The 13,909-nt window shown below is 40.8% G+C and overlaps 1 protein-coding gene across 1 annotated transcript in view; it reads right to left on the bottom strand.

The window, feature by feature from the left end:
- Positions 1–13,909, bottom strand: part of il1rapl2 (interleukin 1 receptor accessory protein-like 2) — a 487,645-nt gene that overhangs the window by 20,061 nt on the left and 453,675 nt on the right. The window contains exon 9 of the mRNA XM_008282278.1: positions 1,013–1,153. Within this exon, the coding sequence (XP_008280500.1) occupies positions 1,013–1,153 (141 nt within the window). The remainder of the gene's footprint in view (positions 1–1,012; positions 1,154–13,909) is intronic.

Raw genomic sequence — 13,909 nt, 5'->3', positions numbered from 1 at the left:
GAATCAGAGAGCGCGATGCAAAAGAACTCCATCGACTCCACTCCCGCGTCACTTCACTGGCCGCCTCTCGGCTTCAGAAATAGCTCGGAGATTGTGCTGATCACTAGAGCAGCTACATCTCTGACCTTCTGCAACTTATGCGTCTCCTGAGAGCTCCATCAAATAGCTTGTCTGAGGCCCCTCTGGTCATCCGCTGTGCACCATTGTTCGGCTCGTGCAGCGATTCTGGCGGTAAACGTCTGCAGTCCCTCCCTAAGTAATGCATCAACATATTTCCTGGACCAGGACACTCTCTAATCGTTGTTACATTTTCGCTTGATGAGACTAAAGGAAAACAGTGATTCATCTTTAGGGCCTCGGAGTACACGTCTTAGGAAAGCAGGCTGCCCGAGGACCTTAATTTGAAATCAATACTCCGGATCAATATTACAGACTTACATGTTTGTAGTTTTCTTTCTCTCTTTTTCTTAACGTTTAATGATTTATCAGCTTTACTTCTGGAAAGTGCTGCACAAAGAAGCTCATTATTCCACCAAATGGATGGAAGAACAAACGCAGTTATTTTTCTTCTTTATTTTACATTAATTGGTTTTTCGTGACTTCGCCGTGGACTGAAGTGTAATTGTTGTCGTGCATCTTTTTGTGATGATTTTTTTTTCCCATTCTTCTTCTGTCATAACCTACTAATAGCTTTTCACTCATTATTTTTTTCTTTTATCTCGTTGAATCTGTGCACAGTAGTAACACGACATGCAGGAGAAGTCTGACCTTTCAGTTCGGTTCCGATGATCAGAGATGATCTCACAACTTTCTGTTTGTTTTTGTAAATCTACTTTAACAGCCCTGGTTGCTACTGGAACTGCACTTCATGTCCAACATTTTGAGCTTAGCATCAGGCCGACAACGTGCTCTTTTACATTGCTGCTTTCCTCCATGTTTGTAGTTTTTTTTTGCTTCTTCTGTTCTCGTTCTGATCTGCTTCTGTGCGAATCGAGCCCTCAGAGCATCTTACCGTCTTCAGTCTCATCACTCCCAAAGTGTCTCCTGTAGCAGAGCATGATCTCCAGGTTGTAACACTTATAAAGTGCGGTTAGGACTCCCAGCAGCAGCAGTATGACCCCGAGACCACCAGCCAACTCCAGACGGTACATATCTGTCAGCAAGGGATGGATGAGGGAAAGAAATTGACGAGATTAATGTCAGGAACACCGGCTGAGGTTAAGGTGAAAACAAAACAACCTTTTTTTAAATTTTTTTTCCTCCCAGTACGTCAGGGTTTCTGTTTGTGTTTATTCACACTAAGCTGCTTTGCTTACATCTGAGTCAGCCGACAACAATCTGACTTCAATTACCTTCAGATTGGCACGTTTTTCTAAATCGATCACGAAAACTGAAATGCGTTCACTCAAACAAATGCACACACAACTGCTGATACTGGCTTTGCATTCGGCTGGATTTTTTTTTTTTTTTTGATGAATCGCAGCTGCATCATTAAGAGTTGACTTCACATCCCCGCCAGTAAAGCACAGAACACACAACTGCACACAAAAAGGCACAGATTAGAAAAAACAACAACACAGAGCCAGGCGAGTAAGACATTTTAACAGGACTTCCCAAAAAAAAACACACAACACCAGCTGGCTAATTAATTAGGCAACTAATAATTAATGCTGGTTTGTTTCGCTCACTTCGCAATTCTCTTTGGACTCTGGTTCAGAGGTGAGAGACTGAATGAATATCTCAGTTAAACATTTAATTGAGGCTCAGTGAGGCAACGCTTGATGTCAGCGTGGAGTGAAATGACGCTCTGAAGGGCTGCCAGAGCTTCCTGTTCGTGGTGTTGGTGCAGCACAAACAGCTCCTCGCTCCATGCATTCACAGATGTTATTAAATCTGGGACCTTAGCGCTTGAGATTTTTTTAGGTAAAGGTATAACTCCTTCTATGAGGGGAACAAAGCTCACAACCAGGAGCTGCTGAAGGAACTGGGTCACGATGTCCCCCAGGTGAGCAGCACGTTCCCTCAGCACTTTGAGTTTGTGGTTCAGGGGGTTTTGTGTTGGTTGATTCTCGACGAGACGGAGAGGAGAAGTGATAGTTGATGGTAAGTTAGTCGCCATTTGTTCTGATAAATGAACAAACATTCAACCCCTCAACATCCAACCTAAAAAGACTTCAAGCTTTTAAGAGTTTTGCTTGTTATTGGACTCTTATAGTACAAGTAACGACTATTCAACAAGTACGAGCACCTGTAGAAGACACCTGTAGATACAAGAAACGACCATGTTTTCATGTGTCCACACTCTTTTTTTTTTTTTTACTATGCTCCCTAATTGTGAGGCTTTTGGGCTTTTAAACAACGAGATTCAGAATGATTAGTCTACATTTGTTGCATAAACTCGTGTGAACCCTTCGTGGTGCATGGTTTCAGGACTGTGGAGGCCACTGATGATGAGGACACGTTGATCAGGGGAATGAAAAGTTGGTGTTGTGATGGTGAAAGAGGGAGAAGACATCATTGACATGTCGGTGGTCCTGTCTGATCTGAAGGACATCCCGAGGGCGGTCGCCATGCTGATGGGTCTTCTTTTTGCTCTAAACATAGACTATCCAAAGTAACTCACTGGAAGTCATTCAGAAGGTCCTGATGAACATTGGTGGAGGACAGTGTTCCTCGCTTGTGCAAGGTTTAAGAAACAGACTCCTGCAGGAAACCATGTAAGACTGTGCTCTGAAGACTTCTGCCATGTGCCTGATAGTTGAAACTCTAATATTGAAGTTCTTGTTTTGCTGTCTGTTTCACATATTTGCAGGTTGTCCTTGCAAGCAGGTTTCCTTGAAGAGCTCAGTGTGATGCTCCAGCTGTTGCCATTAAGTCCTGCCTTATCCACAAATGAGCAAAAAAGATGACGTGAATGGCTCTAGCTGAGGTGGGCTATGGACGGTCCTGTGATGGAACCCAACTGCCCTTCAAAGCGGCCACACCAGAAATCATGCATAACATTTAAGCCCTAATACATTGTAAATAGGTAAATTACATAAAACTTCAGCCCCTGTGCAGTTGTCATGAATATAGAAATTAGCTATGGAGACCAAAATTGTTTTTGTAACAGGCTGTAAACGAGTTTATTTCTGCTGTAAAGTCTGACCTTTTAACATGAGGGTCTATGGGGATTGACTCACTTTCGGAGCAGCCTCAAGTGGCCAAATGAGGAATTGCAGTTTTAAAAAAATAAAATATTCGGCCCTGGCTTCACTGTTCAGCCCCACATGAGCTCAATTTGTTGTCCTTTAGCCCCACAGGGCAACAACTGCATTTCTTCTAGGTGAAATTTATGCTTTTTTTGGAGATGCATTTAAACCAGACGTTTCAGTTATTCATGAGAAAAGGCTTCAGAGGCTGAGAGGCTGCACATTAGGCAAATTCTCTCACCTCGTCTGCAGTGGAAGTAACAGTCTCACAGTCTCGAGTTTCACTGCGTCGCCCACAGTTTGCATTTTGTTAGTTTCTGTGGTTGAAGTGAGATTTATTGATTTCTGTATTTTACAAAACTGCTGATCACAAGTTGACAAAACGCACAAAGTCAGCCAAAGTGTGTCGCCTTGACAGATGAAATCACGTCAGCACACACACACATACGTGATCTGGATGAATGATAGAGCCATCAGGGGCGATAGGACCGTACGGGAGATTAATGGAACATGGCTGGTGAGTGACAACATGGGAAGTATGATCCATTGCTGCCTCTCATACATGGCAACTCATCTCATCACTATAACTTTCCTGGAAACACTTCAGGTTTACGACGCACTTCATCACTTTGCCAAGGAACAGCTACGACCACATGTTGTAGTAGAGGCTGAAGTGATGCTATGTGATGAGCTGGATTAATTAAATTATAGATAATTTAACTTTTTAGCAGCAATGTGATTGTTTTTAATGAAACAACAGCCACCAATAATACAGTAGATACTATTATAAAACAGCTTCCTCTCATGTTTGGTTTACGTGACACCACTATGTCAGCGTGTCATCATAACTGTAAAGCAGCAGTCAGCAGGTTTGTGCTGCCACTTGGGAGCACAACGCCACCTGTTGGTCTCAACTGTCAGATGTGATTGTCAGAAAGGGAGGAGAATCTGATCCCATCATCTGCTATATATATATATATATGTATATATGTTTATGTCAACATGCAGTGTGTTCTCTTTACCTCAGATATATAAGTTACAGATTAATTTCACAGCAGTCCGGTGATGCATCAGAATTCAGCATATGTACTGACAGTATGAGTAGTGTAGGATGTGTAGTGTACATACTGGTCATCCTGTATATGCACTGCACATATCTCATAGCATTAGTACTGTTCCTAACATTTATACTTTTGCTCATGCCACTATTGATCTCTACCTGCACATTCAGATTGTGTATTTTATATTGAATTCACATCTATATATTCATATATTAGTGTGTTCATGGCGCTCTGTCCACATTGTTTATACAGTAACATATTGTATTTACCACGCTGTAACTAAAGCACTTTACTGCTGCTTTTAAAATTCTGGTTAAATGCATTTTGTTGTCTTTGTACTCTGTGAAATAACAATGAAGTTAAATCTACTCTACTCTGATCTAATCTAATCTAATCTAATCTAATCTGATCTAATTTAATCTAATCTAATCTAACCTAATCTAATCTAAAACACATCCTAGGGGTGTTGTGCTATATCCGTATTCACTATATCCGGGATATTATGTTAAAAACATTCACGTCATTGCATTTAAATAATCCAACCCTATCTAATTGACACTCCAACATCGGAACAACATCCCTCTGACATGTGTGTTTTTATTATAATTTAATTACCAAAAATGAGATGAAACCCAACATGAACACTGTTAACGATGAATTTTACAGAAAGCATGAATTATTTTTTCAGTTTATCTACAGATATCATGATGATATCCTCACCATGAATTATTTTGGCCACAACAATCGTCGTAGAAATGTGATATTGTGACAACTGTCCGTACAGACATGAAGAGCTTTTCGTACACTTTGAAGTTTTTACTGTGGGAAGATTTTATTAAGTGCTCACAAAAGCTAGAGAAGAGAAGAAGGAGAAGAAAAAAACACTATATCTCTGGGAAAATTACAGCGATCAGACTCTTTAGCATTGAAGTGGATTAATTAGCGGCGTCGGGGCGGTTACTGTGTTTGTGCTCTTGTCAGTTTTATGCCTGTGACGGTTTGTTATCCCAACATCCAGTCAGTCTGAGTGTCACAGAGGAGGAACTCGCTGTACGCCTTACTCTGCAGCTGATATTTATAAATACTGTCTGAACTTCAGAAAAGTACAATATTGTCGTACTACGACTCGCATAACGAGAGGGAGGAGCAACAAACCCCCACTGAAACTGAAACTCAAGTGTTAATGGCTCCTTAAGGATATAAGTATCTGGAACTCCCAACTAGTCAGTCAGACCTGATGAAGCCTCTTGGATGAGAGGTGGAACGTTTTCAAGGAACTCAAGCAAGTCCAGTTGCTACGATTAAACTACGAGAACAACCATGACCTGGATGACTGAGAATCTTCACAGACATACAGTATTATCGGGTTCTATAGTAAAATACCAGAAATAGTTATAGGTAGACAAAAATCCTTGAACCTAAAGTAGGTATTAAAGTAAAAATACTATTAAAGTAGCAGACTGACCTCTGTCTGTAGTAAATTATGATATGCAAGATTATTTGTTATTACTGCTGACTTAAAATGTATTTTATGTTGCAGCTTTACAAGATGGTTCAGAGACCCTTCATCTTGTACACACAAGAAAATTAACTTTTCATTTCAACATTTTCTTGTAAACATCCATCCATCATCTATTCACCGCTTAATCCTCACTAGGGTCATGGGGGGCTGGAGTCTATCCCAGCTGACTCAGGGTGAAGGCAGGTTCACCTGGACAGGTCACCAGTCTATTACAGGGCTACACTTAGAGACAGACAACCAAGCACACTCACATTCACACCTACGGACAATTTAGAATCACCAGTTAACCTCAACATGTTTTTGGACTGTGTGGGAGGAAGCTGGAGAACCTGGAGAGAACCCACACTGCACGGGGAGAACATGCAAACTCCACGCAGAAAGATCCCGGGTGTCCTAACCAGGACACGAACCGGCGACCTTCTAGCTGTGAGGCAACAGTATGTACAACATAAAGTACAAAAAAATACTTTTTGGAACTTAAGAGGGCTCATAAGATGGAGTTAATTTAGCTACTGCTGGGTCGCTCAATCTTTACTATATGTCTATGTATATATTTAATAAAATGATTATATCTTGACATGGTAATCTGTAACACTGACAAATGACGTCAGTGGAGTAAAACTTTTTGGTTAATAATAATAATAGTAATAATAATAATAATAATAATAACAATATCATGATTTAATGTTTGTGATGCTAAAAAAAAAAAAAAAAAAGCCTGAAAATGCCCATAAACCAGCAGTTCTTTGAGATTTTTTCAGAACACTTTATTATCATTCTTATGCTTCTTTGATTCCAATTTAAAACCGCAGGATAAGCAGTCATGGGAAGCAGATCTCTGATTGACAACCCAGTCTGATGATGGAACAGTTGAAACAACGGCCTAATTAAAAACCACTGTGAACACAGTAAGAGTGGAGAGAACCTCTGCAGTTACCTGCAACTGCTGTCTGCACCGCTTCACAAAATATCTTCATCTGTCACGATTTGATTGTATATTTCACGAGTGTTTTGATCCACAAATGTGTGTGTTGGACTGATTTGGTACCTGTTGTGTTCAATACTGTGGTAGAGTTAGATAGTTTAAAATCAGGTCTGCAGATGTTTAGGTTCACCGAACTGTAGTCCAGATGATGTCCAGAAGATACGTTGACTCTTACCTCCAAGAATGGAGGCATCACAAAAACACATATGGCCGCCATGTCACTGTCTGTTAGAACCAGATTGTGTATTCTGCACCACTTTTCCTGAACCAAACATGAGAACACAGAAGGCCAGTTAGTCCATCACTGAACTCTTAAATTGTGGCTGCAGGAAAAAAAACAGCGGGGGACATTACAAATTTAAAAAACCCAAATCGGTACACTAGACAGCTAACAACAGCTCAGTAAAAACAACAGAATCAAACAAGACAGTGTTTATGAGGTAAATCTTTGTATTGTCCAAAGCTAAAAAGGTCATCTTGAATCATGTTGTTCTCTTTACAGTCGCTGCATTATCAGGGTTAATGAACAGAAGCTTTAAAAACTCTACAAAACGTGCAGCAACAGACATCATATCAAGAAGTTTACCCAAAGCTCTCAGACATTGTGATTTCCTTCCAGCAACGTCCCTATCCTCATTAATAGTTAATAGTTTATGACATTTTTGTCGTCCTCGATCATCTAAACATGTGTTCATGTCTGCGTTTCATGTTTGGTTTCAGGAGAAATGGAGCTGAAAATCTAAACTGCTGCCACGAAACATTTTTTGCCAAATGGCTCCATTTACCAACTTTCATGCTTTTACCAAAAAGTGAACATCGTTTTCACACATCAGCTGGACTGCTGCTGGAGTTTTGCAACTGTGGTCGTCTCTCCTCACATATCTTTGGCGCTGACAGACGCATGTGTCTTGTGTTGATCATTGTGGCACAGTGTGGTAGTTTGTGATAGTTTTGTTCATTTTCCTTTTACTTTATTTTGTTTACGCTCACCATCTCATATCAAACATGAAATCTATAAATCCTTTTTAAATGTTTAATTTGTGTGTTTATATCTATTTATTAGCAGTCTCTTTATCTTTTAAACATCTCTGTTTTACATTTTTGCACATAGTTTTGTTAGTTGAAAGCTGCTATTTTGCACAGAACAGGACTGCACTCAATTTCATTGTACTTTTGTATAATGACACTAAAGATTCTGACTTTTCTAGCTGAATTATCAAACTGAATGATGACTCGAAAGGAAAAATACATAAAATGTACACACGGTTACTCATATTTCTTTGACTTAACGACTATTTCTGGTGATTTTTGACACCATTGATTCATTCAGACCTCTGGATTTTGTACTGAACCCGAACTCTCCTTTAAGACCTTATAACACTATTTAGTCACTTTATTGTTTTACATTCAAAGTGAGAAAAAGAATAACTTCTCCATATTGTTGAATATGCCGACACTGTCATCTCGTAGGCCCCATAATGCTGCCTTTACTTTGAAAGGACTGTATAGAACTCATTGTTGTCTATGAATCTAGAAAACAGTCGAGTCCGGTTCATTTATATTGTACTACTTTCAACCGTTTCCGTTCCCATATCGATCCTCACATCCACTCAGAAACACACAAACATCCCTTTTTTTTTCCCCCTTCGTCTCCAGAATTTTCAAAGGGGGTCGGACGCAGGTCATTTCAATACAAAGCTCCATCCGACTGGAATAATCTCCCTCCGTTTCTTAGATCTATTACGTCTCCGTGCCGCTCCGGGTCGTCTTTTGCTTTCTCATCTTAGAAAAACCTCTCCAAGCTTTCAATTTACGTTTCAGCGTTTAGTTAATTTGTGCTGCAAATAATCCAACTGCTTCGGCTGCTCTTTGTGCCGTGATTATTATATCATCTCGGGTCTTTGCCACTGATTTATTTATTTATTTATTTTTTTACTCGTACAATAGCCGAGGTCTGGGGATGAACTTCTGTCTGTGTTTGTGTAATTCACATAGACTGTATAAAAGATGGACGTAGCTTCCGTGACGTCACCCGTTGGTTTCTGCACTGAGAAAATGAAGCCAGGGTTTTGCTACTTCCTGGTTGACATCTTGGATTTTTGGAGCCAGTGACGCAAAAATCGCCGGAGGGGGGCGGAGCCATAGGAGCAGTGATTGGTCAGATGGATTGAGAGGCGGGCCCTCTCTGCCCCGCCCACATTTACCGCCTTCTGCTCGCTTCGTCTGCATCGTCGCTGCCAACTGTCAATCAAGCCAGCCACGCCCCTTGCCCCACAAAATGCTGACGATTTTTTAAAAATTCAGTATTGATTTATTTTCAGATTGGCCACCTGATCTCTGGATTTGACCATGAAAACTAATAAGAAAAAAATCCTGAGCTGTAGGAGTGCTGTGATTACTTCTTTTCCAATTCCAGTCTATGGGAGCCAGGGCTTTTTGGAGTCAGCAGCTAGTGGACGTAGTGATATTGCAGGTTTTTGACATTTCCAGGTTGGCTTAATTTTTCAGGGCCGGTTGCTACGTCCATCTTTTATACAGTCTGTGGTAATTCAGAAGCAGTTTTAGTGCCGAGTGGGTTTTCAAAGAATTTAGTGCATCATAGTAAACACTGAGATACAGATTAGAGAAGGGCTAGTGAGTGTTACAAGTCAAATTAGCAGCAAAAAAGTAATTAAAATACATCCAGTGTGCAGGAATGTGCAAGTTAATTAAATAATATTGTGTTTGCATGTGTTTTGTGTCTCCATTAAATGAGATGCAGCATCCTTTCAACACATTCAGGTCTTTCTCTTCCAATGCACCTTTCTTTCCTTTTTCTTTTTTTTACCCCTACAGTTTATAATCCAGCTGAAGTTACCACATCCCACCAGTAGACGTCTCTCCAACTCTACTGTCGCCGCCTCGCAGACCCACAGTGGAGGGAGGTGCGACAGAGGAGGGGTTTTCTGGGGGATGGAGAGCTGAAACGGCGGTCCGAAGGGTTGGGGAGGAGGGAGGGGGGGGAGAAGAAAAATAGTGAAATTGAACTAATTGCCAAATATTTGCTCTACAGTAAAGCGAACTCAGATTGCCTCCATTAGTAATGAGACACATTTAGGGAAAAAAAAAGCTCCTCGGCTCCTCTCCCCCATCTCCTCCTCCTGCCTCCATCCATCCCTATCTCCTCCCTCCTCTTCCTCCCTCTTTCTCCCCCATCACTCTGTCACCGCTCCCCCCCTCCTCCCCTCCCGCCTCCATCTATCTTTCTCAGATATTTTCCATTAGTAATGAGTCACTTGCTGCCGTCCCCCCTGATATCGGCGCACCGGGAAAATAGGAGCAGAATTTTAAAGTTGAATTTTAAGTATGCTTTTAGAAAAAAAAAAAAAACTTATTAGGCATTAAAACACAGTCGGCAGTCGTGTGTGTGTTTGCATATGTGAGGAGAAGGATGTGATAAGAGTAATTTCAGTGAGTTTTATTTATTTCATTTTCCTGCCTGTCGTGCTCTTTCTTTGTCTTCATACCCAAACACAGCGACACTGACACCTTGTTGAATTTCACAGCCGTTCCTATATCATCTTCCTCGTCCGTGTTTGCTTTTAATTCTGCTCATCTGGCTTTAATCGCAGCGTATTTGAGCGTTCGCTGCCAGAGCAATGTGTCAAAAACAGCATTTAGCGTAATGAAGTAAAAATAGCCTTAAAAGTTTGCCTCTCCGACATCTGTCACATCCGTCAGTTCGGGTCTGCCGCTGGATGCTGAAATGCTTGAAGGTGCTTTAAAGGCCACGAGAAGCAGAAGAAGAAGAAGAAAAAAACCCACTGCAACCTACAATACTGAAGTTACTTAAGTTCTCTTCAGACATTAAAGAAACTCAGAAAAATGTACTCACCATTTGCACCGAAGACTTCTGTCAAGGCCTGACTACATAAATACGTCTTTTATACTGACGTGGCAACCTTGACCTCATTCGATTGTTTGCGTACTAATGTTTCGAAGCCCTGTGCTTCAAGTTTGCATCTTGTTTTTTGTTTAAACGAGGCAGCCTCGCCCTAAAACACACCCTCCTTTATTGTTTATTTTCTTGTAAATGGGACTATAATCTACTAAATGAGCATCATGCAGCATTGAAGGAGACTTTAAACTAGCAACTGAGACCATAAACTCATGAGGAAGATGTTTATGGAGGTAATAAATTAAGTGAGAAGTTGTGTCGTTTTTTCTGTTATGCTTCTTTTTGCAACCAGAGGAGTCGCCCCCTGCTGGCTGTTAGAAAGAATGCCGGTTTAAGGAACTTCCAAGTTGGTTTTCAGACCCAGAACTTACATCTATGGGCCTCAGATTTACACTTTACGGTCTTCACTATGTACATACTACTTTTTCCATGAATCTGCTCTTTTATTCTCGTGCCATATCTTTTTTTTTTTAGCATATTTTTTTGTAACGATGTGTCCTTTGATTGACGCTGCTAATTCTGGGAGCTGCTATCTGCCTTCCATTGTTCTATCACAATGGCAATAATAATCTATTCTATTATATTATATAATAAAATATATCCACACGGCTGTCTTCTCCATCAGTGTTCTGGTAGTTCTGTTTTTCCCTGTTATCATTATTATTATTATTATTATTATTATTATTATTATTAATAAGCTCATGATCCCAACAAGGCTCAATCTAAACAGAAGTCCAAGTGTCCAGGACGACCAGCCTCCTGTGCAGGTTTGCAAATTGGCAGTTTAAAGCTCTGCAGCTGCTGATTTAGATCTTGTGATGTGGTCAAAAGCCCCCCTCCAAAAAAAGCTTCTGTACAGACAAACATTTTGCAGAGAAGACATATTTTTTTATTTGACTTTTTCGAGGAGACGGAAGGGACTGTTTGGGGGTTTGTCTCCCTTCCCCATCTCGGCTCAGTCCTCATTACAGTCAAATGAAGCGAAAAGGGCTGCACCGGAGCCCGGTGGTGAGCCCGGACTCGGAGCCTCACAACCCGGCACAGATCTTTGAGTGACATCCGAAGAAACTATGTCCGTGTCTTCCCACGGAGCCCCTCTGTTTGTCATTTTCTCTCAATCCCTCTCCTCTGCTGTCAAGCTCCCTCCCTCTGCTTTTCTTTCTAGTAAGACTCTCGTCATGGTGGCTGAAGGCGGCTCTTTCTGCTCTGTCAGTTACAATAAGTAGACGTGTATGGTGTGTGTGTGTACTGTAGGTGTGTGTGTGTGTGTGTGTGTGTGTGCAGCGTAGATGCATCAAGCCATTACCTTGGGTCATTGCAGAGTGAGAGCACACCCTAATTCAATCACACACACTCAGTGCATGAAATCAAGCTTTGATAACTTGTGCTAACTTAGGATAACTTGTGCTTTGTTTAGGCTGTCATGTTGTGTTCCGGCGCCCAAATGTGACCCCGTTAACTTCAGGGCTTCGGGCGGGAGGGTTCAGGAACTCTCGGCCCGGTTAGTGAACTTTGAAGCAGTCAAGTTTAGGCGCACAAGTAATTTTTTGCTCATTAGATGTTGTTTTTTTTCAGAGCTAAGGATAACAGTCCAACAGAAATATCCCACCTTACTTATTTCTAGGACGTTTGCAGTCTTTGAATAAGCTTTGAACCACAAAGGAACATGCTGTGTCTGCTTTCAATCATGCACCACCTCTAAAAGCATCTGGTTCCATCAGATTTCACTTCAGCTGAACAATTCTGTGTTAAAACTCTGTTTATTCACACGTTCTCTCGTAAGCTGCTTCTGAAGGCTTTAGGGTAGAATTCGTAGGTTTTTTTGTCCACTTCATCGCAGCAGAAAAAACGCAGCAAACTGAACCAAATCATCCAGTTGTAGGCTGTAAAACTAAATCAGAGAAACACTATAAAGTCATTTCACGAACTGCAGGAAGATGAGATATTTAAACCCACTTTTAAGATCGTGGCCCACACCAGATTTAGGCACTTAGTCCCCAAGTCTGTCTGCTGAAGAGAAAAAAAAATTATAGCTGCATTTACCGTTAACTGTTCTCACGTATTATCAGTCGTCTCAGCACCATTAAATCATAGCAATAGTCCTCAAATTACACTGACTGATCACCAGTTGAAAAGATTTATGTTAACCCTGTAAAGCCCAGAAGCTGCTGGCAGGTTTGAAGGTATGTTATCCTCAAAAAGGAAAAGTTAGGCAATTTATCAGAGCCAGAAACTGTAACTAAAAACCCTGATCTTTTACTTTCAAATGGTCCGACAATGACTCATCTCTAGCATTATGTTCCCTTTGGGACAACAGATTTATTGATACACAACACAGACTGTAGACCCAATAACAATAAATTATACAACCGACTAATTTATTACCTGTAAAATATACATGCTGTTTATTGTTTTTATTGTTTTAGCTGCTGCCTTATGGTCTCCCATACAGATGTTAGGACCCACTGTGTTGTAAACAGCACTCTGCTCACCATCATCTCTGAAAGGAGATTGAAGCTTAAAGCTTTAAAATTAACTGAAAATGAAAAAATTCACATGTCTCAATTGACAATTTCCCCAAAATAAAGCCTTTGCTCGAGCAAAAATGTGCACTCCTTGGTGCAAATGTGAAGCCCTTAATGACTGAATGGTGTAACTAAAAGCCACGTGTCAAAAATTCAGGGACTTTTTGGTTGAAATGTACGGAGCCCGTCTGATGACATCGATAAGAAATAAAAATAACTCGTTCCCACGTATTCGTAAATTGTGGCCACAAGTTTTTAATGTGTGGGAACGACATAGTTAAATTGTGGCCTCACATTACGAATATGAAGAAATGAGAAGTTGTGGAGCAAATTTCACAGTGCGGTCATACCAGCTGTCGATAAAGGATAACGGGCGGACTTGCATGAAACATGGAGCATTTTGATTAGATTTGATTTTAACCTTGGAATGAACTACACCGATCTCTTGCGATGAAACACCGTGTGATAATTATGTCGTTCCCACGTATTCATAACTCGTGGCCACGATTTACTAATACGTGGGAGCGAGTTATTTTTATTTCTTATCGATGTCACCAGACGGGCTCCATAGAAATGCAGGCAGTGTTCACACAGATAAAACAATAAAGTATGGAAACAAATTAATGTAGAAATGTTGGTCGTAAAATATCTATTGCATGTAGAGTCACAGCTTTTCCTTAGTGTTGGT

The sequence above is a fragment of the Stegastes partitus genome, unplaced genomic scaffold (genome assembly GCF_000690725.1).
Source record: "Stegastes partitus isolate 25-593 unplaced genomic scaffold, Stegastes_partitus-1.0.2 Scaffold265, whole genome shotgun sequence".
Classification (NCBI taxonomy): Eukaryota; Metazoa; Chordata; class Actinopteri; family Pomacentridae; genus Stegastes; species Stegastes partitus.
Note: the sequence above shows the minus strand (reverse complement) of the source record. Positions and strands in the feature narration are given on the sequence as shown.